This window comes from Pleurodeles waltl, chromosome 10, assembly GCF_031143425.1.
Source record: "Pleurodeles waltl isolate 20211129_DDA chromosome 10, aPleWal1.hap1.20221129, whole genome shotgun sequence".
In the NCBI taxonomy this organism is placed as follows: domain Eukaryota; kingdom Metazoa; phylum Chordata; class Amphibia; order Caudata; family Salamandridae; genus Pleurodeles; species Pleurodeles waltl.
Window position 1 is genome coordinate 34598257 of NC_090449.1, and position 27804 is coordinate 34626060.

The 27804-nt window shown below is 47.3% G+C and overlaps 1 protein-coding gene across 4 annotated transcripts in view; it reads left to right on the plus strand.

The window, feature by feature from the left end:
* The first annotated feature begins 422 nt into the window (after window positions 1-422).
* Window positions 423-27804, plus strand: part of ZWINT (ZW10 interacting kinetochore protein) — an 87641-nt gene continuing 60259 nt past the window's right edge. The window contains exons 1-3 of one of the 4 annotated variants that reach the window (XM_069209577.1): window positions 455-507; window positions 1547-1681; window positions 20898-20997. In XM_069209577.1, the coding sequence (XP_069065678.1) occupies window positions 20995-20997 (3 nt within the window). In that variant the 5' untranslated portion in view covers window positions 455-507; window positions 1547-1681; window positions 20898-20994. Of the gene's footprint in view, window positions 508-1016; window positions 1156-1546; window positions 1682-20897; window positions 20998-27804 lie in introns of those variants that run through there. The other 3 variants (XM_069209578.1, XM_069209574.1, XM_069209575.1) reach the window with 3 other exon arrangements.

Sequence of the window (27804 nt, forward strand, 5' to 3'; positions counted from 1 at the left end):
CATGTATGCCAACATTTTACAAGGAGAGAGTTGGAGATTTTGAAAAATTCCCATAGATTTCTATTGAAGCAGAGGCAATTTCAGGCGGGACAGCCTAAATTAAGACATATTTTTACTTTACTAATATGGAATCGCAGACACTCCTGAATGGGAACTATTGCAATGCATGGGGAGCCTGTTGCAAGCAGTATTTTATTTAATCCCGGGATACCAACTCTAAAAAGGCTGCGGATGGCTAAAGCTACTCTACACCACCGCGACGGTAGGGCCCTGCCTGGGGCATAAACGGAGCCATCTTTCAGCCACTCACAAGATGTCCGCCGTCGGGTTCACACACCTACTTCCTGGTTCGTGTCCACCTGACTCGAAACCAGCCAGTCAAAAGCCTGAGCCCTTCCAAACGTCACAGCCCACGTGCACCGTCCAATCGGGTGAAAGCTGTCAGCGTTTCAAAATGGAGGCGGGAACGGGAGCAACAACAAAGATGGCGGCCGAGAACGGCCGGCGGTGAGTGTGCCTTCCTTGCTGGTCAGAGTTCACGTTATTTCGCCCGCGCCGTGCGCCTCTAAACAGCTGTGAAAGAAGGGAAGACGGTTTTCAAACTGGCCACCGGTAGATTAAATGGTCTTTCGCAAGACAGACCAGAGCTTGGTAGCAGGCACGACAGCTGTCAACAGAAACAGGGAGGCTAAGTAAAAAATAATAAAAACTACCCGCTGATTAGCATTTAAAATGGATTACGTTGTAGGATTTCAAAAACAGGAGTCTCGCAATAAACTGAGTGTCTCCAGGGGGGTGTGTAACAAAATGCAGGGCTGATCTATGCCATTCATCATGCGTGTGTAGTGCTCCCCGTTGTCACTGCCAGGTGGACTCATCTGCCACCCGTGAGCGGATTCTACAATCCTGCTTGTACTTCTTTTCCTTCTTGAAAGTAGGTCTACAAGTCCCAGAATGCATATCATATGGAAATTAGAACTACTTTGATGTCTGCACCGCATGTTATGCTGCCTAGGCGAAAAATAGGAGAGTAGCCAGCTGTCTTGGTGATCAGGATAGCTTTTCATTTTGTGCTTTCATTTGAGAAACTGCGTTCTGGTCGATGCATTCCTAGGACAAAATGGACTGCAGCCTGGAAACAATGATGACTAAAAGGTAAAAACATAGACTGGGAAAGTTCTGTCCCGCTAATATAATGTCCTTGTAACATTTATTAATCATTAAAGCAAAGCTTTATATATAAGAAAAAAAGACTGCTGACTTAGGTCGCACAAGTTTCACCTGCACACACAAATTAAATCTGGCTATTTAAAGTGAGGGACACAGTTCATACCTAATCGAGCATATTTACAGCTAAAATTAACGATCCATGCCTGGGTTGTGTGTCAAAACCGGTCGTGTATCCGGGTTTACATATAGAAAAGACTGAATAAAGTTTAAATGTTGTAATTTAATTATTCGGAATGGGAGAAACAAACATATGTAAATGACGTGTGTGTCCAACTGTCATAAATCCACCTTATTTATTGTTTGTTTACTTCTTCAGCAAACATTTTGCCGCACTTAATGCGTGGGTCATAGCCTCCAAACTTTCAGTATAACCCCTGCACTGCCAAACTACAGCCGTTCGGTTTTCATCAAATTATTAAGTGTCAGCGTGCTGCCTCGCTCCATGTTGTTAGTAAGTAACATTTCCATCCCTGGGTTTTTCTTTTGCAAATCATTGTTATCAGTCGTGTTAGTCCAATTGTTTCATTGACTGCAATTAATCATACTACCAATAAGGGTGTGAAATAAAGCGGAGGGCTCGATACACTGTGTCCTGGCGACGTGAACTGCAGTGGCAAACGTTTTTCATACAGGTTTTTTGTGCTGTTGTTGTTTGGCTTTTCATTCCTTTGCTTTCTGTAAATACTGTTGTGCCACCAGCAAGCTCACATGCATTGGTTGTTTCTCAGTTATTGGGTTGACGCCACTAGCCTTCTGGGTTTCCAACAATGCCGCCTTTCAACTTAGGCAATACCTTCCCCCTCAGTTGGGTTATCTCGATAAAGCGCAACTTCCAAAAACTGGTGAAGCACATGCTGGTCTTTTTTCAGTATATAATTTCTGCATCATCCAGAGGATGGCACATTCTAGGATCTTTGTGTAATTTGTCACAAATAATTCCAAGTCCTTGCCTCTTCGTCCCAATTAGCAATAACCTCATCCGTTGGTCTGAGTTCTTGTGAAATTGCATAAATCTTGGAAACTCGCATGAATCTCTGAAATATATATTTATGTTTCTGGAAAGATCAATTTGGGTTTTAATTCTGTTAATTGCATAGAAGGAATCTGAAAGGTGAACTCCGGAATGACTGATAGTTTCACTTAATATTTTCTTTTGCTGCCATTAAGACCAATTCTGCTTCCTCGAATCGTAGATCCAGGGGAAGTAAAATATGGGGCAGGTGTCAGAGGTTTGGAAATGTACAAGGCAATGCGTAGAACCAACACCAAATGTAAAATTTTAACATCAGCCTTTTACTTACTACCTTGGTATCCTATCCTTGGTGTTGGCCCAATCCCACTACCATCAACAGACACAGGGTGAACGTCCCAACCCAAAACATTAATTACCCACGCTGTTGATTAGTGGTCTCTTAGAGGAAAGTTATGAGCTGGCAGCCTCGTGGTCCTTAAATATCAAAACATTTTCCCGCACTCCGTTTTGCCGAAAGCTTTATGCAGGCTTCCACCCCCTGTGTCAGCATCTGTAATGCTGGCCTGTGCCTCATTGTCACCAGGGCTCTGGTCTGTAAAGATGTGCTGTATCCGAGTACCTGCTTGTTTCTGAGAAGTGCCGGTACTCTCCAATGAAAAGTATTACGTTTTTCTTGAAGTGCAGGCACTTTCCCTCTCAAAATAAAAAAGTACCGGCCCATTCAAAGCACTGCTTGAGCCCTTAAACATGATGGGCTCGCAGCTGCCTTCATCACCAGTTCATGACCGGAGTGGGACAGTTCTAGCCCCGTGTGCTTAGCAGACAAAATATCCCTCACGCACTCTTTTACTATTTGAAAGCAGGACGTCAAGTCCCAGAATGCACATTATATAAAACTTATAACTACTGTGGTATCTGCACCGCATGTCATGCTGGCTGGACGCAGAACTATTAGCGTTACCAGGTGATTCAGCTGCGACCCATGACATCAGGGCACCATCTGCAGATGTCGCCATCATGCGAGCTGCCGAGCACTGCTCCACGGGTCTCTTCGGATCTCGAATTAGAACCCAGATCTGGAAACACCACTCTGGCACACTAATACCTGACGGTAACTAGGTATACACCGGCTACCGCCCAGGCTTCATGGGCCCAAAGTGAGGGCTGCATGATAATCGTCGACCTTTGGCTCCCATCAAGCTCTGCCCTGAAAGATGCATTTTGAAATAATTGTATTCACATAATTAAACCTATGAAGCATTAGTCGATAAATTCTAAATTAAGTGGTCAGGAAAAAGGATGAGTTGTGTGGGTGTATTTCATTTATGGCAAATGTGTCTGCAAGTATGTTTCTAATTATTTTTTCCAACAGGGTAGTTGAGGAGCGACCCCCCCCCCCCCCACTCCCAGTAAAAAAATGTAAATTAGCACTTGTATAGCGCACTACTCACCCGTTAGGGTCTCAAGGCGCTGTACTCATACCGCTATGGAACCCCTCCTGGCTTTTCCCTGTGAGGTGCCCACTCCTGAGCACCCCCAGGGTGAAGCCAGGCATCCAAGCGCTGTTGGGGCCGTTGTGGAGATTAAGCAAGCTATTGCCCAGAGTTGCAGAGTGGGAACCATGAATTAGATTAGGCACCGAGGCGAGAATTATCTGATCAAGGGGAATTGAGCCCAAGACCTGCCGAAGCGGGACTTGAACCCTGGTCTTGAGCCAGATCTCTGCTTCAGGGTCTGCCGCTCTAACCATTGAGCCACACTTCTCCACTACAGATGTCTGTGTAGTGCAAACCTGGCTGAAAGGCAGTAGAGCACTCTACAGAGGCGCACACAGCTCCACTCAGAGGGAATCTAGGTCCTGAAAGGGGGGACTGGTCTATCTATGGCATGTTGTCATATAGTCTTTAAGGCGTGTATCTTCAGGACGGTGGTTAGCTGACGAAGGGTAAAGGCACCTTCCAGGTCCTGAGTGTGTAGAGGGAGAAGACCCATTGCCTTTTTAATTTCTTGCACTTCTCCTTGCTGATGTTGTCCTGGCTGTGGTGCGTCGACAGCCATCTAAGATGGTGAGTTTGTCCGCCAGTTAAGTGGCATTGCTGGCCGTGCTGGCTTTGTAAGCAATGCAGGTGGTTATTAAAGATGAAATGAGCCACAACACGTTTAGGTGTTCCACAGCAGAAAGTGGGAACCATTTGAGATCTGCTTCACTTTCCAGTCATTGAAAACTGCTTTATGTTCCCTGCGAAAGCATGGATTTTAAAGCGCTCATCAGCTCCTGCAGAAGCTTGAATGTTGCACCCTCGACTTTAAGGGTTGTACATGCAGCAAAAGAGGGAATTGCACGTGGATTCAGACCAAAAGTGCATGCAGCTGCATGTTTTGTGTCTGGCACATGCTTGTCTCCTGGTCTGCACATATTGCATGCATCACATTACTGCACTGGTGAACGATCCCCACTGGCCCCCTTTTTGAAGCAAGATGCCGGTTTCCCACTTGTTTTAACACATACCTGGTGGACCACCTAAGCACACCAAAGTACCTCTCAAAGTTTTAAATTCTTTTCATGAGCCTCACCTCAAAGGGGATGGAGTGTAATGCCAAGAGGTTGAAGATGGTAACCTGACACCTATTAGAAACCTAATTCTGCTTTTTACCGTCGATCGGGCTAGCTGTCTGTCAAAGACTATTGTCTCCAATAAAGTTCTTCTTTTTTTTTTTTTTTTTTATTTAAAAGATTCCTATAGTTAGGTTTGGGTCAGCCTCAGCTCTTGACATCATGGCATTTTTGTCTCTTATTTCCCTGCTTCTGTTTCCTCTATTCTTTCTTGATCCGGCTTCTGGAGCAATTCTTCGCCATATTTTGATTGGATGTCTTGTCTTTCCACCGCTTGCAGTCTTGCAACCCCTTTTATTCCTTTGCTTTTATTACTCCATGGAGTTCATGTCTCTCGTCTTGCTCTGTGCCCTGTGAGTAGATTCCCCTTTCACACCAGTCTCCATGCCTGGTGTTGCTCTCCCACGCCCAGAACCTTCCCTATCTCCCCTCACCCCAATGCGCCAATACTTCATCCTCCTTGCCCCTGCTGGTCTTGCTACCTCTGTCCCTTCATTGCTCCCCAACCCACCTTTTTTTCTTATATATTTTTTAAAATTGTGTAAGGCGGTACCACCAGCTGCAACTTACTGCCACGCCTTCTTAAAAACTCAGATTCATGCACCTTAAGACACCAAATCGAGAGCGTCCACCATCTTGAAACGGTAAATATGAAAAAAAAAAAAAGTGGCAGATGTGTCTTGGCGCATGCAGGGTGACGCCTGCACGCGTATACTGCACTATGCAGTGGCCAGCGTTGCATCGTGACATGAATGTACGCATCTATGATAATTAATGCGCCCATATATCATTGCACTTTTTTTTTCTTTTTTGGATGATGCCGTTTAGCAACAGCCATACATGTCTTTTTCGTTCTGTTTTTGCCTATGCTGATTGGGTAGTAATATTAGAAAGCAATTCCTATGAATTTATTACATAACAGTAGAGGACTCCTAAGTGCCAAAACCTAATGAAGTATTTCAAAAGCAAACCGTGCACTCTCAGGTCATATCTTTCACAGGTGTGACTTAGTTTCCAACAATGGGATTAGAGGGTGACGGAGAGCTTGGCATTGTTGGACCTTGCTCTTTTTTTTTTTTTACAAGGTCCTCCCCAAACTTTTTTGCCTTCCTCCTCCTATTTGTTTTCTGACCATTTTTGTTGTCGTTGGGACTCTAGGCACTTTACAGCTGCTGATCAGTGCTAAAGTGCACGTGCTCCCCCTTCTAAACTTGGTATGATTGGCTACACCTGATTGGCACATTTAATTTACCTGTAAGTGCCTTGTACAGTGGTATCCCTATACCCAGGGCATGTAAATTAAATGCTGCTAGTGGTCCTGTATAGGAAAGTACCATCTTGCCTGGCATGTTACCCCCATATTTCACTGTATATATGTTGTTTTAGTCTGTGTCACTGGGACCCTGCCAGGCAGGGCCCCAGTGCTCATAAGTATATGCCCTGTATGTGTTACCTGTGCGATGCCTAACTGTCTCACTGAGGCTCTGCTAACCAGAACCTCAGTGGTTATGCTCTCTCTACTTTCCAAATTTGTCACAAACAGGCTAGTGACTAAATTTACCAATTCACATTGGCAGACTGGTACACCCATATAATTCCCTAGTATGTGGTACTGAGGTACCCAGGGTATTGGGGTTCCAGGAGATCCCTATGGGCTGCAGCATTTCTTTTGCCACCCATACATTCTTACACAGGCCTGCCAGTGCAGCCTGAGTGAAATAACGTCCACGTTATTTCACAGCCATTTACCACTTCACTTGAGTAACTTATAAGTCACCTATATGTTTAACCTTCACCTGGTGAAGGTTGGGTGCAAAGTTACTTAGTGTGTGGGCACCCTGGCACTAGCCAAGGTGCCCCCACATCGTTCAGGGCAAATTCCCCGGACTTTGTGAGTGCGGGGACACCATTACACGCGTGCACCGTACATAGGTCACTACCTATGTACAGCGTCACAATGGTAACTCCGAACATGGCCATGTAACATGTCTAAGATCATGGAATTGTCCCCCCAATGCCATTCGGGCATTGGGGGGACAATTCCATGATCCCCCGGGTCTCTAGCACAGAACAGATACTGCCAAACTGCCTTTCTGGGGTCTCCACTGCAGCTGCTGCCAACCCCTCAGACAGGTTTCTGCCCTCCTGAGGTGAAGGCAGAACAAAGGATTTCCTCTGAGAGAGGGTGTAACACCCTCTCCCTTTGGAAATAGGTGTGAAGGCTGGGGAGGAGTAACCTCCCCCAGCCTCTGGAAATGCTTTGATGGGCACAGATGGTGCCCATCTCTGCATAAGCCAGTCTACACCGGTTTAGGGATCCCCCAGCCCTGCTCTGGCGCGAAACTGGACAAAGGAAATGGGAGTGACCACTACCCTGACCTGCACCTCCCAGGGAGGTGCCCAGAGCTCCTCCAGTGTGTCCCAGACCTCTGCCATCTTGGAAACAGAGGTGTCTGTGGCACACTGGACTGCTCTGAGTGGCCAGTGCCAGCAGGTGATGTCAGAGGCTCCTTCTAATAGGCTCTTACCTCTCTTGGTAGCCAATCCTCCTTCCTAGGTAGCCAAACCTCCTTTTCTGGCTATTTAGGGTCTCTGCTTTGGGGATCTCACCAGATAACAAATGCAAGAGCTCACCAGAGTTTCTCTGCATCTCCCTCTTCACCTTCTGCCAAAGGATCGACCGCTGACTGCTCAGGACACCTGCAAAACCGCAACAAAGTAGCAAAGACGACTACTAGCAACCTTGTATCGCTTCATCCTGCTGGTTTTCTCAACTGTTTCCAGGTGGTGCATGCTCTGGGGGTAGCCTGCCTCCTTCTTGCACCAGGAGCTCTGAAGAAATCTCCCGTGGGTCGAAGGAATCTTCCCCCTGCAACCGCAGGCAACAAAAGACTGCATCACTGGTCCTCTGGGTCCCCTCTCAGCACGACAAGCGTGGTCCCTGGAACTCAGCAACTCTGTCCAAGTGACTCTTCAGTCCAAGTTTGGTGGAGGTAAGTCCTTGCCTCCCCACGCTAGACTGCATTTCTGGGTACCGTGTGATTTGCAGCTGCTCTGGCTCCTGTGCACTCTTCCAGGATTTCCTTCGTGCACAGCCAAGCCTGGGTCCCCGAAACTCTAACCTGCAGTGCACAACCTTCTGAGTTGTCCTCCGGCGTCGTGGGACTCCCTTTTGTGACTTTGCGTGGACCCAGTTCACTCTTCTTCCAAGTGCCTGTTCAGGTACTTCTGTGGGTGCTGCCTGCTTCTGTGAGGGCTCCCTGACTTGCTGGGGGCGCCCCCTCCGTCGCCTCATCCAAGTGGCGACATCCTGGTCCCTCCTGGGCCACAGCAGCATCCAAAAACCCTAACCGTGACCCTTTCAGCTAGCCAGGCTTGTTTGCGGTCTTTCTGCGTGGGAACACCTCTGCAAGCTTCTTCACGACGTGGGACATCCATCCTCCAAAGGGGAAGTTCCTAGTCCTTTTCGTTCTTGCAGAACACCAAGCTTCTTCCAAACAGGTGGCAGCTTCCTTGCACCCTCAGCTGGCATTTCCTGGGCTCCTGCCCACTCTCGACACTGTCGCGACTATTGGACTTGGTCCCCTTGTCTTACAGGTACTCAGGTCCGGAAATCCACTGTTGTTGCATTGCTGGTGTTTGTTCTTCCTGCAGAATCCCCCTATCACGACTTCTGTGCTATCTGGGGGTAGTAGGTGCACTTTACACCTACCTTTCAGGGTCTTGGGGTGGGCTATTTTTCTAACCCTCACTGTTTTCTTACAGTCCCAGCGACCCTCTACAAGCTCACATAGGTTTGGGGTCCATTCGTGGTTCGTATTCCACTTTTGGAGTATATGGTTTGTGTTGCCCCTATACCTATGTGCTTCTATTGTAACTTTACACTGCTTGCATTACTTTTCTTGCTATTACCTGCATAATTTTGGTTTGTGTACATATATCTTGTGTATATATCTTATCCTCATACTGAGGGTACTCACTGAGATACTTTTGGCATATTGTCATAAAAATAAAGTACCTTTATTTCTGCTGAATAAAACTACCTGTGGATTCCTCACCTTATGAATTCGTCCTTGCGCCAGCAGCCGACGGAAAGTCTTCTTCCTTGCTGTCCACGTCGACAAGGACGTCATAATGGCACGGCTCCACGTGACTCCGTCTGACATCACCGTGCTAATAAGAGGTCCTCGTCAGCGTGCTGACGTCAGTTTTCCTTTTTTCTGTGCCTTCGCCAACGGTTTTTCTTCCTGGTTCGTTGATTACTGTTGCGTTTTTGGTGGTTACAAAATCTCCTCCAAAGAAGGCTGGTTTTAAGCCATGTAGAGAATGTGGAGGTCGGATGTCAGTGACCGATCCACATTTGGATTGTATTTGGTGCCTTAGTTCTGAGCATGACGTTAAGGGATGTTCGTCGTGCCAGAGTATAAACCCTAAGGCTCTAAAGGAGCGAGAGGCAAAGCTTTTTCTGGCGAAAGCAAAGAAGGGCCATAAGAGGGATTCCTCCCATGTTTCACCTAAGAAGCGGCGTCATCATGATTCACGGCGCCGCCATGACTCTCGGTGCCGGTCTGAGCGGAGCTGGTCGAGGTCTCTGTCTTCTCGATGCCAAAAGACATGGGAGATGAGCCCTACTGTGACGCCTCAGCCCAGGAGTCCGGAGTTATCACCGGCGCCGTCGGTCTTTGAGGTTACTCATCATAGTCCTCAGTTTTCACCGGCGTCGCAGGAGACTGATGTGCAGCAGTCATCTACTCGGCAATATCCTGCTTTCCCGGCTCCAGGGGCGGATCCGGCTGCATTTTTTAATGCGATGTATGCCGTTTTCCAGTCCATGGCTCCTGCTGGTGCACCGGCGGGTCCCACGGGGCCATTGGCATTTGATTTGGGCTCTCCGGCGCCGTATAAAGTGGCTCCATTAATGCCTTTTTGTCCTGCTGAGGATGTCGGATCGGCGCCGAGGATATCTCCTCGTGGGAGATCACTGTCTGGGGCGGTGGCTCCACCATCGCGTCAGCCGATGCCATCGCCGCGCCATTTGACGTCGATGTCTCCTTCCAGGCCGGCTCCATCGCCTTCCTGTCAGCCGACTCTGCGGAGGTAATCGTTGGAGTCCGTGTCGGTGCCGGGTGATGCTAAGAGTCACCCATCTCTTCCTGTGCCTTTCCGGGATTCGAAGTCGTCTGTGTCGATGGATTCAGTATCGATGCTGACTTTGGAAACACACCTTCGGTCTCGTAGAAAGGCTTTACGACTTCTGGAAGAGTACAGGCAGTTGGAGGAAGGTGAAATTGATCCTTCTGATGAGTACCCAGGACTGGATACTTCCCCCTGAGTGGGACATTACATCTCCCGGGGGAGTTTACAGAGGAGGCCGCATCCTTCCATACGGTGGCAGCAGAGTTTCTGGACTTGCCATTGTCTGTGGCAGAGGTGAAAACTAACCTGCTTACTGAGGTGTTGCACCCTTCTACGTCCAGCGCTGATCCTTTGCTGCCCTTCAATGAGGCTTTGACTGAGCCTATATTGGATATGTGGAGGAAGCCAGTTACGACTCCTGCAGTGAACAGGGCAGTAGCGAGGAGGCATAGAGGCGCACCAGGAGATCCTGTTTTCCTGTCACGTCATCCGACTCCTGAAAGTTTAGTAGTCCAGGCGTCTTGCTCCGCGAAGTCTGCTTCTGGAACATTCATGGAGTTCCAACTGATAGGGAGTCGAAGAGGATGGAGCAGTCTTCGAAGAATATCTTTTCATCCTGTAGCATGGCGCTCAAGGCTACTAATTCTACCTGTGTGCTGGGCAGGTATGTCCTTATGGACTCCGCTAAGGAAATGGCCAAAGATTTGCCGCAGGAGGTACAAAGGTCCTTAGGGTCTCTTTTTACGGATGCGCAGGCGGCTGCACAGCAGATTATACAGTCTTGCCTGGACACGTCTGATTCAGTAGCCAGGGCCATGGGGACATCTGTGGCTACTAGGAGGTTAAGGTCCTCTGGATTTTCATCGGACGTTCAATCCACCTTGTTAGATCTGCCATTCGATGGTGAAAAGCTGTTTGGAGAGAAGGCGGACTCTGCCCTTGAAAGGTTTAAGGACAGTCGGGCAACAGCTAAGTCTTTGGGCTTACAGACTGCTACTGCTACATCTTACAGACCTTTTTGCAGGTTCAGGGGGTTTGCACATGGTTCCGCCTTTTCGGAGGTCTCAATTCTTGGCCCAGCAACCTGCCAATACGCCCTATTGTGCCTTTAGAGGGCGGGGTAGGGGTAGAGCTAGAGGGCCAGTCCAGCAGCCTTCTTCTTCATCCTCCTCCTCCAGTGGACAACAGCAGAGCAGCCCTAGTTTTCCCCACATTATCATCCCTACTTCTCCTGTAGGGGGAAGGTTGAGCCTTTTTCTCCGCAAGTGGGAGTCGATTACAATGGACTCGTGGGTGTTAAGAATTGTGGAAAAAGTTATGCTCTTCCCCTTTCAGGAGTCCCCCCCCGTCCCTCATTTTGTTCAGAAGACCATCTTCTGTTGTTACAACAGGAGGTTCTGACCATGTTGTCTAAGGGCGCAATAGAGTTGGTGCCGGTGCAGGAAAGGGGTCAGGGGTGTTATTCAAGATATTTCCTGATTCCCAAAGCAGACGGTCGTCTAAGACCGATCCTGGACTTGAGGTTTTTGAATTTGTTCCGCAAACAGGAGAAATTCAAAATGCTGACCCTAGCGCAGGTACTATTGGCGTTGAACGAAGGAGACTGGACGGTGTCTGTCGACTTGCAGGATGCGTACTTTCATATTCCAATAATCAAGTCACACAGGAAGTATCTCCGGTTTGTTGTCGGGACGCAACACTACCAGTTTGCGGTCCTACCGTTTGGACTTACTTCAGCACCTCGAGTTTTTACGAAGGTGATGGCAGTGGTTGCAGCACATCTAAGAAGGAGGGGAGTAGTGGTTTTTCCCTACCTGGACAATTGGTTGATCAAAGCCAAGTCTCCAGAGCTTGTGTTGTCTCACCTGCGAATGACAACCCAGTTGTTGTTCGATCTGGGTTTTTCAGTAAATCTACCCAAATCTCACCTGGAGCCCTCTCAATGCCTCCTGTTCATAGGGGCAGTACTGGACACATTGTTTCAGGCCTACCCCCCGCCTCATCGGGTTCGGGACAGTCAGGTGCTGATTCCAATGTTTCAAAATGAAGCGGTAGTTCCAGTCCTCAAGGTCTTACGCCTGCTAGGTCTGTTTGCTTCTTGCATTCTGTTGGTCCCTCACGCACGCTGGCATGTGAGGGCTCTTCAGTGGTGCTTCTGCAGGCAGTGGTTCCAGCACAAATGAGATCTCAGGGATTCGATAAGGATCTCCAGGGACACTGCAGCGGATCTTCATTGGTGGACGGTGGACAGCAACCTTTCCCAAGGAAAACCGTTTTCACTGCCTGTAGCCACAGTAATATCTGATGCTTCCGCTCTAGGGTGGGGAGCTCATCTGGGGGACCTGGAGATCAAGGGTTGTTGGTCTCCAGCGGAACAGATGTTGCGCATCAATCTGTTGGAGTTGCGGGCGATACGTTTGGTGCTCAAGGCTTTCCTCCCTTCCCTTCGCGGTCGGTCGGTTCAGATCCTGACGGACAACACTACTGCGATGTGGTATATAAACAATCAGGGAGAAGTAGGGTCGTACCTTCTCTGCAGAGAGGCTCTGCGACTCTGGTCCTGGGCTCAGGACCATCAGATTTGCTTAATAGCGAATCATTTGGCCGGAGCTCTAAGTGTACCGGCGGACGGTCTGTCGTCACTTCTCAGTAGATCACGAGTGGCGTCTCCATCCGGACCTGGTCCTCTACATCTTCGGGATGTGGGGTACGCATCACGTGGATCGATTCGCCACTCGGGAGAACGGGCACTGTCCGTTGTTCTGCAGCCTCCAGTATCCGTTGCAAGGAGCGTTGGGGGATGCGTTTCCGATGTCCTGGAGTGGCCAGTTGCTTTACGTGTCCCCCCCCCCCCCACCCCATACCCTTGGTTCCTCTGGTTCTGAGGAAGGTTCGTCAAGACTGGGCCCAAGTCATCTTGGTGGCACCGGACTGGCCGAGAAGGGTATGGTACACAGACCTACTTCAACTCTCTAGGTGCCCTCCGCTCTGTCTCCCATTCAGGGCAGACCTCCTCTCACAGTCGCAGGGGCAGGTTCTACACCTCCAGAGCCTGCACCTTCATGCCTGGAGATTGAACGGGGCAACCTGAGTTCCTTTTCTCTCCCACCGGATGTAGTGGATGTTATTTTATCGTCCAGGCGACACTCCACTAAATCCATTTATGCTGGTAGGTGGGCAAAATTTGTGGTTTGGTGTGGAGAGAATCAAAAAGATCCCTTAAAGGCCCACCTTTCAGATGTTCTTTTGTTTGCTCTTGATTTAGCAAAGAAAGGCTGCGCGGTAGCTACAGTTAAAGGCTATTTGGCGGCTCTGTCGGCTTTTCTTTGCCTTCCGGACCAGCCTTCTTTATTTAAATCTCTGACTGTAAATAGGTTCATTAAGGGTTTAGTTAATAGGTTTCCTCCCACGCCCTTTCACATGCCTCAGTGGGACCTGAATCATTTCTAATGGGTTCACCTTTCGAGCCTATGTATTCATGCCCATTAGGATACCTAGTCCTAAAGACTCTTTTCTTGATTGCGATTACTTCTGCTAGAAGGGTTGGAACTTCAAGCCCTTTCTGTTAAACCTCCATTTACCATGTTTTTCCCTGATAAAGTGGTGTTGAAAACCAGGGCGGCTTTTCTGCCAAAAGTTGTCACTCCTTTTCATATGGGTCAGACTATTACCCTTCCCTCGTTCTACCCTCCTCCCCACCCCTCTAAGGATGAAGAGAGGCTCCATCGGTTGGACCCTAAGAGGGCTCTGAGTTTCTGCCTGGAAAGAACAAAAGTCTTTCGTTTGGATGATCAGCTGTTCGTAGGGTATGTTGGACAGCGAAGGGGCAGAGCGGTCCAGAAACGAACAATCTCCAGGTGGGTCATCATGTGTATAAAAGTTTGTTACTCTCTGGCGAAGAAAGTTCCCCCTGAGGGTATCAGGGCCCATTCTCCTAGGGCTAAGTCGGCCACTTCGGCCCTAGCGAGAGGAGTTCCATTAGTGGACATTTGTAAAGCAGCAACTAGGGCGTCCCTCCATACTTTCGCAAAACATTATTGTTTGGATTCTGAGGTGAGGAGGGACTGTCATTTTGCTCGCTCGGTGTTGCAAGATTTCTTGGTGTAATCAGGTGGGCACCCACCACAGAGTGCAGTACGGCTTTGGGACTCTATTCATAAGGTGAGGAATCCACAGGTAGTTGTATCCATCAGAAGAACAAGTTACTTACCTTCGGTAACGCTTTTTCTGGTGGATACACTAGCTACCTGTGGATTCCTCCCGGTCCCTCCCGCCTCCCTGTTGCCTGCTTGATTTCACGGTTTTCTTGTAAATGGTTTATATTTGTGTGTGTGTGTGTGTGTGTGTGTGTGTGTGTGTGTGTGTGTGTGTATATATATATATATATATATATATATAGTTATGGGTGTACTTTAATATTATAATATTCTGATATTTCGTGTGAATATTCTTGTGAAATTTCTTGTGTATATGTATTTTTCTTTACGGTTTTCTATGGGTCGGTTGTCACCTGTTCGCCTCAAAGGCACAAAAAAAAAAAGGAGGTGAAACTGACGTCAGCATGCCGACGAGGACCTCTTATTGGCACGGTGACGTCAGACGGAGTCACGTGGAGCCGTGCCATTATGACGTCCTCGTCGACGTGGACAGCTTGGAAGAAGACTTTCCGTTGGATGCTGGCGCAAGGATGAATTCATAAGGTGAGGAAGCTAGTGTATCCACCAGAAAAAGCGTTACCGAAGGTAAGTAACTTGTTCTTTTAGTACTTCTGTGTATTGTGTTTTCTTATGATATTGTGCATATGACACCAGTGGTTTAGTAGGAGCTTTACATGTCTCCTAGTTCAGCCTAAGCTGCTTTGCCATAGCTACCTTCTATCAGCCTAAGCTGCTAGAAACACCTCTTCTACACTAATAAGGAATAACTGGACCTGGCACAAGGTGTAAGTGCCTCTGGTACCCACTACAAGCCAGGCCAGCCTCCTACAGCCTGCAGCGCTGCTTGCGCCACCCACTGAAGTAGCCTTTCAAACCTGTCTCTGGCCTGCTAGCGCAGGGCCTGCATGCAGTTTACTGTCACAGGGGCCTGCCATCTAAATTCTCTTGCTGGGCCTGGAACTCCCCTTTTACTACATATGTCACCTCTAAGGTAGGTCCTAGCTAGCCCTAAGGACATGGTACGGTGTGGGTAAAAGGCAGGGCATGTGTCTGGTTGTGTGGCCTGCCCTGGTAGTGACACAGCCTTTTTGGTTACCCACTACTGTGGGTGATGCCTTTCTCATAGGATTGCATTGGTAATGCCCTAACATATGTCTAAGTGGTACTATCTAATATATGAAGGGTAGCGTAGGCATGTTTGGTATGGCTGTAATGGTAGTGAGAAATACTGCTTTCTGGTGTAGGTGGATTTTTAATTACCATTATAGAAATGCCACTTTTAGAAAGCGGGCATTTCTCTGTGCTTATGACTGGTGTTTTGCAGCTTACCTCCACTCCACATCTGGGGCAGAGTGACAGCTGGGCTTTGTGCATACCTTGAAGACAGCCGGTACACAGGGAGGGTGGAAGTGTCATAGAGGTGCATCTGCATATTTAATGGTCTTCCTGGGCTGGGAGTGGCGGGACACATCTGCATTGGTAAAGGCTATTCCCTGGCCTCACACAAAGGGCTCGTTTAACCCCCCCCCCCTCCTCCAACCCCCCCACTGATGTCTGGATCCTGTGCTGGAGGAGAAAGGGGACACTCCTGGAACTGGTCAGTACTGGTTGGAACCCCTTCTCCCCCTTTTGTGTAAAACTGCGCAAGATAAGTATAAGTACTAGGGGTTCTCCCCCACACTGGAAGAGCAGTGCCAAACCTCTGCCAAAGGGACTGCTGGACTTCACAAAGGACTCATGTGGACTGCTCTTCATTTGTTGCCCTGCTGCCTGGTGTCTGCTGGGGGGCGCAAAGGACTCATCTGGATTGCTTTTCTCTATGTTGCCCTGCTGCCAGCCTTTCCCCTTACTCTGGACTGCCGAGGTTCTGTGAGGCTGCTAGAAGGAACCGCCACTGGTTGTGTGCTGGACTGTCTACTCCTCTGTGTACCGCCCGAGCCTCACCCATTAAGTGCTGCATCCTGCTTCTTGGCCCTCTGGCCAAAGCTGGTACGTGAGGAGTGTTTATCATTGACATCAGTGCATGTGGAGTTTTATCTTGTCATTCTCCCCCACCACCGCACTGCCCACTGAGGAAGTAGGAAACTTCCTTGACGCTGGCCCGTGCCTGAGGCCCAAGAGACGTGGACAGAACTAAACCAGAGGGTTGCCCAGCAACCAAAGAGACAGCACCCAGGATTACAGAGGAAGGAGAACAATGTGACTGCCATTCTGCTGGTGTGGGTCCCACCCCTTGCTGACATTAGGAAGGACCGCATAGCGGTGTGGTTTCCCTTTTTGGCAGGTGCTGGTCCCTTTGGTGCAGCTGCCAGCCCGGAGTGCCCTGATTCCCTACTCACTTACCCCTAGCAGCCCATACCAGGGACTGATATCCAGGCCAGCGACTAGCCCCAAGGATACTACAGCGTTGACACCGGCCGTTCCGCTCTTGCTTTCCACGTCCCCTAGGGCGGCTGGAGAAACCCCAGAGTAGTTACCTTCCTGAGCCTACCTCGAGGGTTGACAATTACCGTGCAATCTGTTAGGTCAGGAGCTCCTGATCTGGAGGTAGTGGTCTCTGCTACCTACCATATAATCACTTAAAGCTCTGTAGGAGGTGCTGTGACCTTTGGGGGAAAGGGAGTTCTGGGATGATCACCATATACTCCAAATGTCCGTTTGTGTTTTGCCTTCTTTGGAGAGGCTGCCACGCTTTTCATGACCTGATCCGGGCTACCTGAACTGCTTGCCCCACTAGGGGAGAATATGCATGCTTTCAGGGCCTGTTTTGTATACATTGGGAGGGTTTGCCTGTCATCCGCTGTTTGGGGAATGTTTTTCTTCTAGTTGTCTTCAGGATTATGCCATGGCCATCTTGCCACTGTGTTTATGCTGGCATGTACCTGATGGGAATGGTTCCTCTCATGTGCATCCATGATTGTCTTGGCATTGCTGAGAATGTGTTTATTGCAACATGTGTATTGCTGATAACAATGGTGACCTGTGTTGGGGGAGTAATAGTCTACGACGTATGACATAGGCAGATGTTTCCTTTTATGGGCTCTACTGGGAATGTTTCACTCTGTGCCTTCATGAGATCATCTTGGCATCTCTGATATTATGCTTATTCTGACCTGCATTTTCGATTATAATGACAACATGACTACTGCTTGTGTTGCAGGGTATTACTAATAACCTTTGTGTTTACCTGACTACTGCTTATTTCCACAGACTACCAGTAACCTGTGTAATGTTCTGACAACTGCTTCTGTAGCAGGGTATTACTGATACATGCTGGGTTTGCTCTAATGATATTTTATGCAATACAGTTTTATTTTTATAGAACTTGATGTTGTGTTCCTTCTGTGGTGTATTTATTGTGTCACGTGTTGTGCAATCGCTTTGCACATTGCCTCTGGGATAGGCCTGGCTGCTTGTGCCAAGCTACCAAGAGGGTGAGCAGGGGCTATCTTGTGTGTAAATCCCTTGCCCTGACTTGAGTGGGTGGGTTCTGCCTGGCCTTGGTGCATAACAGGTATGATAAATACAAATTCCTCTACTGTGTTAAGCAGGATACTTTGTTCCTGCCGCGGACGTACATACAACCAGTTAATTTTAGTCTCTCCTTGACCCAGGCATCCGTTAACTGAAAGTCAAGAACTCTTGACTTGTCAATTTCAGCATTTTCCCTACCAGTATGGTTAGTTCGTACTGCTTATGTAGGTCTAGTTACTGAGAACCAGATGTTAAGCATCCTTTGAAAAGAATGCTGCCACAGAGCCACACAAGCGGTTTTATAGTCTGTGACTAAGCATGTCCAGTGGTCAGTCTGCTTTACTCTGAAATTGGCAGACTTTTCCTTTACCAGGGTCTATTAATGAACACGCTACCTTGCTGGTGGCATTACTTTAAGACTGCCTGGTACCATGGAACTTTCACTTCCAGGCACACCACTTCCTAAGAGGTATCTTTGTTTCACAAACTGCTGTTTGTCTCTTAGGTCTTGCCTGAGACGGTGAATGCATTCCACCTGTGAGACATTTTGTTTACTTACAGAGGGCTTGGAGCCGGCCTATTGCTTACCATTGATTAGCTTTCTCGTCACTCATTACCTTGGTTTCTTTGGTCAGCGCCTGCCGGCTTCACTCCTTCATGTGTTTGCCCCTCCCCTAGAGCCTGGCCTAAGTACTGCTTCCTTGTGGCACCCAGTGTTCTTGCACAGCAGGGGCACTTATTAAGATTATTATTTTAGTTGGAACACTTCATAAGAGGTCATGATTTTCAGGCAGTCTACCCCTCCCTGCTCAGCAATGTTGCTTGCCCTAAAACCCATGTTCTTGCTTGCTGCCCCTCTACATTCTTGCTTGTCTTGTCCCACCCCTGTGGTGTTTGCTCCATCCCCTCCTGCCAGAAAAACATGCATTGATGTACAACATGATCAAAAGACATTGACCAAGCCATCATCCTTTTATGTTGCTAAAGTTGCCCTAAGTGGGAAGGGTAGGCCCAGACGTGGGTCCCATGCTCACTGTGCCACTGGATTCAAGCCAACTCTGCTGCTGATACTCTGAAACTGGTCCCTGGATGCCTGTTTCCAGTTCAGTGAGGACTTGTCCTGGCAGTTCGAGCTGGACTGTTCTCATGGGGAAGAGGGTCAAGACTGATTTGCATATGGCTGGTTTCAAATTGGTGTGGTATGGTGAGCAAAAGTACAATGGATTAAACCCAGATCTGTAACTGGGGTGAGTGCTTTAAAAGTTTCAGCACTCCGTCTATCATCCTTTTGTGTTGCCAAGTCAATAGCTATCACATAGTTGAGAACCATTGGCTTGTTTTCAGATTAAGTCCATTCAGAGTGTAATGCTTTGCAACATGCCCAGGAGGCCTGACTCCAAGATCTTGTTTCTGGGTGGGCAATGAAGTGTGCTAAATGAACAAAAGGTTTTTGGGCATCAGCTGTTTTAGAAACCGACCATGTTGACATATCTGTAATTATGTGGAGTCTAACAGATAGCACTCTTGGTTATGCCCTGTGCTCAGTTTGTACTGTGAGCAGGGGTCCTGGGCACAGGCATAGACAATGATGCCTGCCCAACAGGCCATGCCCATTGGGTACAAGGGAGCAGGCTACCTATGCTGAACGCCTGATCGGTGAATCATGCCTATAGATTATCCTAGAACAGGATATTTTGGATGCAGGGCCAATCCGAGGTGCATCAATTGGCAGTTGGTCAGTTACCACAGCGAACCTAAAGTGCAAAAAAATCAAATGTTTTTGGGTTCAGGGTCATAAATATAATTTCCTTATGGAAGAGGTCTAATGCACATCCATATGTCCTAAGACTCATGGTGTAATCCTGAATTATTTTCCATAGTTTGTGCCAATGGGGTTGGAACATAATACAGTATTCTGCCACATATAACAGCTAACTAGAATGTTCGTTTAACCTTTGGATTTTTCAGTGAGTTTCTAAGTGGTGTTTGCTTTTGTTTGTTTGTGTGTTTTTTTTTTTTTTTTTTTAATGTAAAAATGAGATCTTACATTTCCTAGCTACCGTCATTTTAACCTTCTTTTTCATTTCTTAAAAAAAAAAAAAAAAAGTAAGCTGTCACTTGCGATGCATGGCATAGGCTTGGGCGACGCAGGGTCTGGGGGCACCCACCCCCTGTAATGTATTAACTCTTTGTGCTGCGAATCTGCTGATCCACCTGTGGTTCTCGGGGGCTGTGCTGAGTGCACAGCGGATCGTAGGAACCACAAAACAGCGAGAAAAAAAGTTTAATTTTTTAACCAGATGTCCGAGGGAGTCAGGGTACCCCATACTCTGCCCCTTGAGTTATTAAAAGAATCCGTGGTGCGATGTACACATACATTTTGAACCTTTACTTTATCGAAAACTACAGAAAAGTTTTGCAGCAAATCACAAAAAGAACGCTCTCTGCCCAATTTGGTGTAATTCTGTCCTCCAGGTAACCCTGTTAAATTTTCTTACGGAAAATTGCGTCTGGAAAAATCTCTTTTTCTCCGCCCCTGCTTGGCGGATCACCTCTGCTTGTTGAGCCTGTTCAGCCATGATGTTATAAGGCCACAGGTCTCTTATGGCGCCATCCTCGTGTTTTGCCCGCAATAACTTGAACCCCTGGTGACTTTTCTGCCCTCAATCATTGAATCACCTCTGGGTTTCCTCTTGCCTGCTGTATCTATTGGACTCGTGTATCAGTGCAGAGCTGAACATCCCTTCCTAACTGCTGCATCTCTTAAGGGAGTCTGAACAATGACCGAGTAATGGAACCTCCGAGCTGTGGAAAGTGAACGTGTTCACAATGTGTGCAAGGAGTCAAACTGTAAAATAGTTGTATGTTGTGTTATTTCTATTGTTATAGATCTTTCTACCACCTGTATGGAATCCGGGTTTTCAGAAGCTGGGTGCCCGTTAGACCCACTTGTGGGCTTTCTCTTTGGCTGATGTCGTGGCGGTCTGAGGTCATTGTATCTGTCAATGGGAAGACGACTGGAATATGAGCGTATTGTGTGTTGATGGGGATGTGTGTTGTAGGATGTCAGTAGGTGGTTGAATGCTTGTCTGTTACTCACCCTGAAGTGTTCGTGGTGTTGAACTGCATCGTTTGCCCCTTAAGTTTATGGTTTTCTTTCTTCCACATTATCTGGAGCATAAAGTATTTGACATCTCTGCTTTTTGGTAAAATCATTCCTTGGGTGTACTTTTTTCTGTGGGTGAATGTTGCTTTCCCTCCACAAATCTTTCCCTCTGCGGTAGGCTAATAGTCTGCTTTTCGTTCTGCCTAGGCTCCTGGCCAGGATTGATGCAGCCTCGCTGTTGGAAAGCCAGCCCAAGGATGATCCTGATGTGGAGCTGCCAGCCAAGGTCCTGGCCGAATACTCCATGGTGAGTGTCTGCATTTGGGATGGCATTCATCGCTGCCTACAAATTTAAAGCATTAGTGCTCTGTTGTTGTAAAGTCAGCCAGATCTCCAAGCATCTACTCCGTTTTAGGTGAAACTGACTTCTTTGATTGCTCATTCATCCTTTTGGGCTTCTTGGAAGGTGCGTGTAGAGGGTGATGTGACAAATGATGGCCAGACTTTTGTTGTGCTGATGAACGTCGGCCTGACACACAGTTCTGTTCAAGACGGTCTGGCAAATTTGGCCTGCCAAAAACTGTATTTTGCATTGTCGGACTAGCTTTGTCGTACCCCTTCAGACCAATGCAGAGGACTGGATTTGGTCTAACATGAGAAAGTTCTCCAAAAAGAATGAAAATGTGCGAAACCAGCATACCTGAAGGATCTGGTGGCTAAATCACCAGCCCAATTCAACAATTCCCTTGGCTGACCCAGAGAAGTAATGTTCGTGTCAGACTGTAGTCCGAGCTGGAGGTGATTCCTTGTCATGCTGTGGCAGGCAGGGTGGTGGGCAAGATATGGTGGTTGTTACCTGCAATCAAAGTCTGGGGTAGCAGATCAGCCTCTTGTGTGAAGGTATTTATTGCGCTTGTCAGTTTTCATTCTGTGGCTTCTTCTATGACCTTTCAGTTCACCGACTTTCCGTTCCTCCTAATCTCTACTTGGCTGCCATTGCTATTCCTTGAGAAGTTCTCATTGGTGTGTCTTGCTTCTTAACCTTGTCCTCTGTTCAACCATGGCTGAAAGGTCTGGGTCCTACATGGTTCTATTTGGCTTACTTGCCACTCAACCTTACAACACCGGTCTAATTTAGTCCATCAAACAAAGTAAGTCCTATGTGACCGTTTTTAGCCCAGGCATTAAAAGAAGAATTTATAGTTTTGCTTGCCAACCAGATGTCTTGCAAGAAAAGTGACATCTGCGTGTCACTTGCAAGTCACAAACTTGTACCCCAGCTGGATCAATTTAGCCCTTCACCTTTCAGACGTCAGTAGATGGAATACAATTAAACTGGGTATTCGCTCCAGTAATAAACATCATGTAAACGTTTTTATGCAAGGGTCCATCTTTATTAAGCGGGCCCTTCTTTACTTGGAAGGAGAAGAGGGACTGCATGCTCTGACCAGGTCACAGTGCTATGTCTAGAAGGAGAGTGAAAGAGCCCTCGAAGGCCAGCCTCTGTCAAGCCCATAGATGGACTTGCTGCAGGACAGATTCAAGCAGGTATGTCAAGCCTGAAGGTTACGAAGGCAGAGGGGGAGTCGAATTATTCCCTAGAAATGTTTAGTTGTCCTCCATAGGTGAGACTGTTGTGCCTTCGGGGTTTCAAAAAACATCTGGGGAAGCACTTGCTCCACCGTATATAAACTGCAACCCTGGCAAGGTGGCTTATCGTGTTAAATTTAGATCCATTGTGACCTGCAGGTTGACTGCATGAAACCCAGGAAGGTAACTCGTCCTTGCATCCTTCCAAGGGTGAGTGATAGTAACGCTTGTTCTTTACAGAACTTAGAAGTGGCAAAAATGCAGTCAGAAGTACTTTGAAAAACAAATTATTAGGGAACCCCTGCAGGATCTATGTCATCCTGTTTTTTAACTGTGTCCGCGATTAGAGTGCAATTGAGTTTCTTTTCCATTCTCTGCGGGTTCAGACTTTGGATCCCAGGTGCCGGCCAGCTGGTTAGGTTGGGATGACGCACTTCAGAAGCTGTCACTAAAGGATTGAGGGTTGTTTAGAAGGCCCCATCTAGGATTAGGCGCATACATCGGGGATCTGCATATCTTCCACAATGTCACACACAGACAGTAGGGTCTGCTGTGAGTGAGACATGGGACTGTTCCCCCTTTTGAATATGTTTGTTGATATAAACTGAGTTTTCGTAAGGAACTCCTTCAGCCGAAAAGGAATCTTTTGTGGCCGATGGACATTAAACTTGTCCAGTGGATATCCACTTCTGGTCGTTCCTGGTAGCAGAGGGAGTACAAGCTACCCCCGGCACTGTAAAGGACATTGCCACTAGGAGGCCAGCAGAGGTACCAGCAGCTACAGTTCCACCCACCAGCCCCTGTGTCACCCCATTTCCTGGCAGCACACTGCAGGAAGCATCAGCCCTCCGCCTTATCTTGTCTATCGGCAGCGCGCATCCTGAGTCCCCCAACTTGCAGCAAGACTTGGTCTATGCCTGCTTGTCTTCTGTAATCTCAACTGGTTTACTTAGAAATGTAACCCCTCCTTGTAGTCTGGTATGGCTATCCTTGCAATCGCACAACTTTCAATCTTCAGAGAGGAGATGTCTCCAGGGTGGAGGTGCCTACCGGCCACCCTGGAGACTGAGCGATAAACCAGACTACAGCATTGACCAACCATGTGGAATTCTGGGCAAATTGTCAGTTCCATGTAATTCAATCTGTAAATGTGCATTGCAATAAAAGTAACTTTTTTTTTTTTTGTCCCAGTTGCATTCCCCACCCCACTTCCACATGACATTTTAACTTCTGTGATCTAGTTTCTACACGATCAGCTACTCCCTTCCCCAAAACACCTGTTCTGTGTGCAGAGATATCTTAAAGTACCATCTACCCCAGGCCTATTTGTTTGCAAAGTAGATGTTTAGAAGGTAACGTCTCAGAAGCAATTAACCACTTGCTCCAGAACGATGATCAAAGTTCTATGACATTGAATCTTCCTCAAATATCTTAACTTCAGCTCACCTCCCCCTTGTTCCTTACATCTCACACATTTCTACCAAGTCAATCCTACTTGTATGGGTGGCCCAGGTGCCTGCAACAAAAAGACCAAGAACCTGTAGAAATTGAGGGGATAGCACAGCGAGTTGATAGGCACATATTTTTCTTTTATACATCTGTAGGCTGACTCTGCTTTGGGGACCCACACAAGTGAGGTATCATTTTACTTGGGGGACTGAGGGAAACGCTGGGTGGTAGTAAATTTGTGCCGGAGCGGTGATCCTACAAAACAAAAGTGAGGAAAATATGCTTTTTAAAATTGAGGTTTGCAGAGGAATCTAGGTAAGTAAATGTTGGGGAATCCACACAAGCCACACCTCCCTGGACTCCCTGGGGGGTGTCTAGTTTCAAAAAATGTCTGGGTTTGGTAGGTTTCCCTAGATGAAGGCCGCACCTGGGACCAAAAATGTAGGGGCCTTTTTCCCCCACCCCCAAACACAGGTAGTTTAATAGATCATTTTGATGTGTCCATGAAATTCTGTGATGTTCCAAACACTAAAATTGTGAAAAGAAATGCACTTAGGTTATGTAAAAAGGACCCGTCACCCACTAACCAAGTTGGTGGCATGCCTCATGATCGGGGTCCCACCCGAGACACCTAGCATGTCAAGGGTGTGATGCAACGCCTGATTACAGCAGAGCAGGTTTTGACATTTTTACCACACATACTGGTTGGATTTGGCAGGAGGGTAAGTGATGGTTCAGTAAATCAAATTTTATTAACAAGAGATTTCACAAAAATTAAATGCACTGTTACTAACAAAGGCCAAAAAAACTTGAGCTGTAAAGCTGCGACAAGGCACCAACCGCTTTACAGTCCATTCACACACCTTTCATGCATGACATGCACAAGACCATTCATGCTGTCGGCCACAGGCCCAGCACATTACAACACTCGCATCGACAGACCGCGCCACTCAAGGGCCCATCCCTTTCATACGCCCACATGCCTGATACAGCAATCGCACCAGCTGATGGGAGTGTGTGGACTGGCGTTTGGCTGTACCACCAGCCAAGCGCCACTCCACGCACTCGCCAGCCAAGCGCCACTCCACGCACACTGCCATCCCTTTTTGTTTTGTTGTTAACAACAAAGAAACCACTAATTATAAATAAGTAAAAAACTACAAACACAAAAGCTCTAACTGAATACATGACAGTAACACCAACAGTGAAACTGAACATATGAAAATATAAAATGACAGTAATTCTTCTGTGTGTGGTTACTCCTGAAACAGCCTGGCACACACAGCCCAGGCTTTGAAGGACAGTCGGGCAGTACATCTGGCTTTCCCTCCGGATACCTCTCCGGACACAGACTCTACATTTCTTAGCGGGAAGTCTTTTTTTGGAAGTGGGAGGAATCTGATCAGAAAAGTGGCGATGTTTCAATGTAAGCACATCCTCCACAGCTGCTACTCTAGGAACTATTGCATGATCCACCATAACAAGGCTCTATATCACTCTCTCTTGAAATTTAACAAATTTCTTCCTCGACTCAGGGGAACAATCCTTAAACACAATAAGAGCGCTAAACGTTGCTAGATTGAACAAATGAATAGCCATTTTTTTTATACCACACGTAAGACTTAAACAGCAGTGTAGGGCTCCAACCTCTGATCTACTCTATCAACACCACCCATGTGCTTATTGTAATCTAAAACGCACACAGGTTTGCGCACTTCAGCAACTTGACCCCAAACAGCCAGAGGTGAAGTACTCTCATCATGGATGGTAGTTAGCATGTACACATCCTTCCTGTCTACAAATTTCAGAGCTAGCAGCTCATCATTCCGCAAGGCACTGCACTGTCCCCTCAAGTTTTTTACAGACAAGCTCCCTTGGATAACCTTTCCAGTTAGAGCGGATTGTACAACAAGCAACAGTGTCCATTGAACAGCTGAACTCAAGTGTAGAAGTTGTCTACATACAAATGGTGACCTTTGTTAACCACTTCGCTGCCAGGCCTTTTCCCCCTCCTGTGCCAGGCCTTTTTTTGCCTATTTGGGGCAGTTCGCGCTTAGGCCCTCATAACTTTTTGCCCACATAAGCTAACCAAGCCAAATTTGCGTCCTTTTTTTCCAACATCCTAGCGATTCTAAAGGTACCCAGACTTTGTGGGTTCCCCTGAAGGAGGCCAAGAAATTGGCCAAAATACAGTGAAAATTTCGTTTTTTTCAAAAAAATTGGAAAAAGGGGCTGCAGAAGAAGGCTTGTGGTTTTTCCCCTGAAAATGGCATCAACAAAGGGTTTGCGGTGCTAAACTCAGCAGCTTCCCAGCTTTCAGGAACAGGCAGACTTGAATCCGAAAACCCAATTTTTCAACACAATTTTGGCATTTTACTGGGGCATACCCCATTTGTGCAATTTTTTGTGCTTTCAGCCTCCTTCCAGTCAGTGACCGGAATGGTCATGAAACCAATGCTGGATCCCAGAAACCTAAACATTTCTGAAAAGTAGACAAAATTCTGAATTCAGCAAGGGGTCATTTGTGTAGATCCTACAAGGGTTTCCTACAGAAAATAACAGCTGAAAAAGAAAAATATTGAAATTGAGGTGAAAAAAACATCAATTTTTCTCTACTTTTTACTCTGTAACTTTTCCCTGCAATGTCAGATTATCGAAAGCAATATACCGTTACGTCTGCTGGACTCCTCTGGTTGCGGGGATATATAGGGTTTGTAGGTTCATCAAGAACCCGAGGAACCCAGAGCCAATAAATGAGCTGCACCCTGCAGTGCGTTTTCATTCTATACCGGGTATACAGTAATTCATTTGCTGAAATATAAGGAGTAAAAAATAGCTATCAAGAAAACCTTTGCATTTCCAAAAAGGGCACAAGATAAGGTGTTGAGGAGCAGTGGTTATTTGCACATCTCTGAATTCCGGGGTGACCATAGTAGCACGTGAATTACATGGAATTTCTCAAATAGATGTCTTTTTTACACACACCCCTATATTTGGAAGGAATAAATGTAGAGAAAGACAAGGGGCAATAACACTTGTTTTGCTATTCTATGTTCCCCCAAGTCTCCCGATAAAAATGATACCTCACTTGTTTGGGTAGGCCTAGCGCCCGCGACAGGATATGCCCCAAAACACAACGTGGACACATCACAGAAAACAGAGCTGTTTTTAGCAAAGTGACTACCTGTAGATTTTGGCCTCTAGCTCAGCCGGCACCTAGGGAAACCTACCAAACCTGTGCATTTCTGAAAACTAGAGACCTAGGGGAATCCAAGGAGGGGTGACTTGTGTGGCTCGGACCAGGTTCTGTTACCCAGAATCCTTTGCAAACCTCAAAATTTGGCTAAAAAAACACATGTTCCTCACATTTTTGTGGCAGAAAGTTCTGGAATCTGAGAGGAGCGACAAATTTCCTTCCACCCAGCATTCCCCCACGTCTCCCGATAAAAATGATACCTCACTTGTGTGGGTAGGCCTAGCGCCCGCGACAGGATATGCCCCAAAACACAACCTGGACACATCACAGAAAACAGAGCTGTTTTTAGCATAGTGACTACCTGTAGATTTTGGCCTCTAGCTCAGCCGCCACCTAGGGAAACCTACCAAACCTGTGCATTTCTGAAAACTAGAGAAATAGGGGAATCCAAGGAGGGGTGACTTGTGTGGCTCGGACCAGGTTCGGTTACCCAGAATCCTTTGCAAACCTCAAAATTTGGCTAAAAAAACACATGTTCCTCACATTTCTGTGGCAGAAAGTTCTGGAATCTGAGAGGAGCCACAAATTTCCTTCCACCTAGCGTTCCCCCACGTATCCCGATAAAAATGATACCTCACTTGTGTGGGTAGGCCTAGCGCCCGCGACAGGATATGCCCCAAAACACAACGTGGACATATCACAGAAAACAGAGCTGTTTTTAGCAAAGTGACTACCTGTAGATTTTGGCCTCTAGCTCAGCCGCCACCTAGGGAAACCTACCAAACATGTGCATTTCTGAAAACTAGAGACCTAGGGGGATCCAAGGAGGGGTGACTTGCGGGGCTCGGACCAGGTTCTGTTACCCAGAATCCTTTGCAA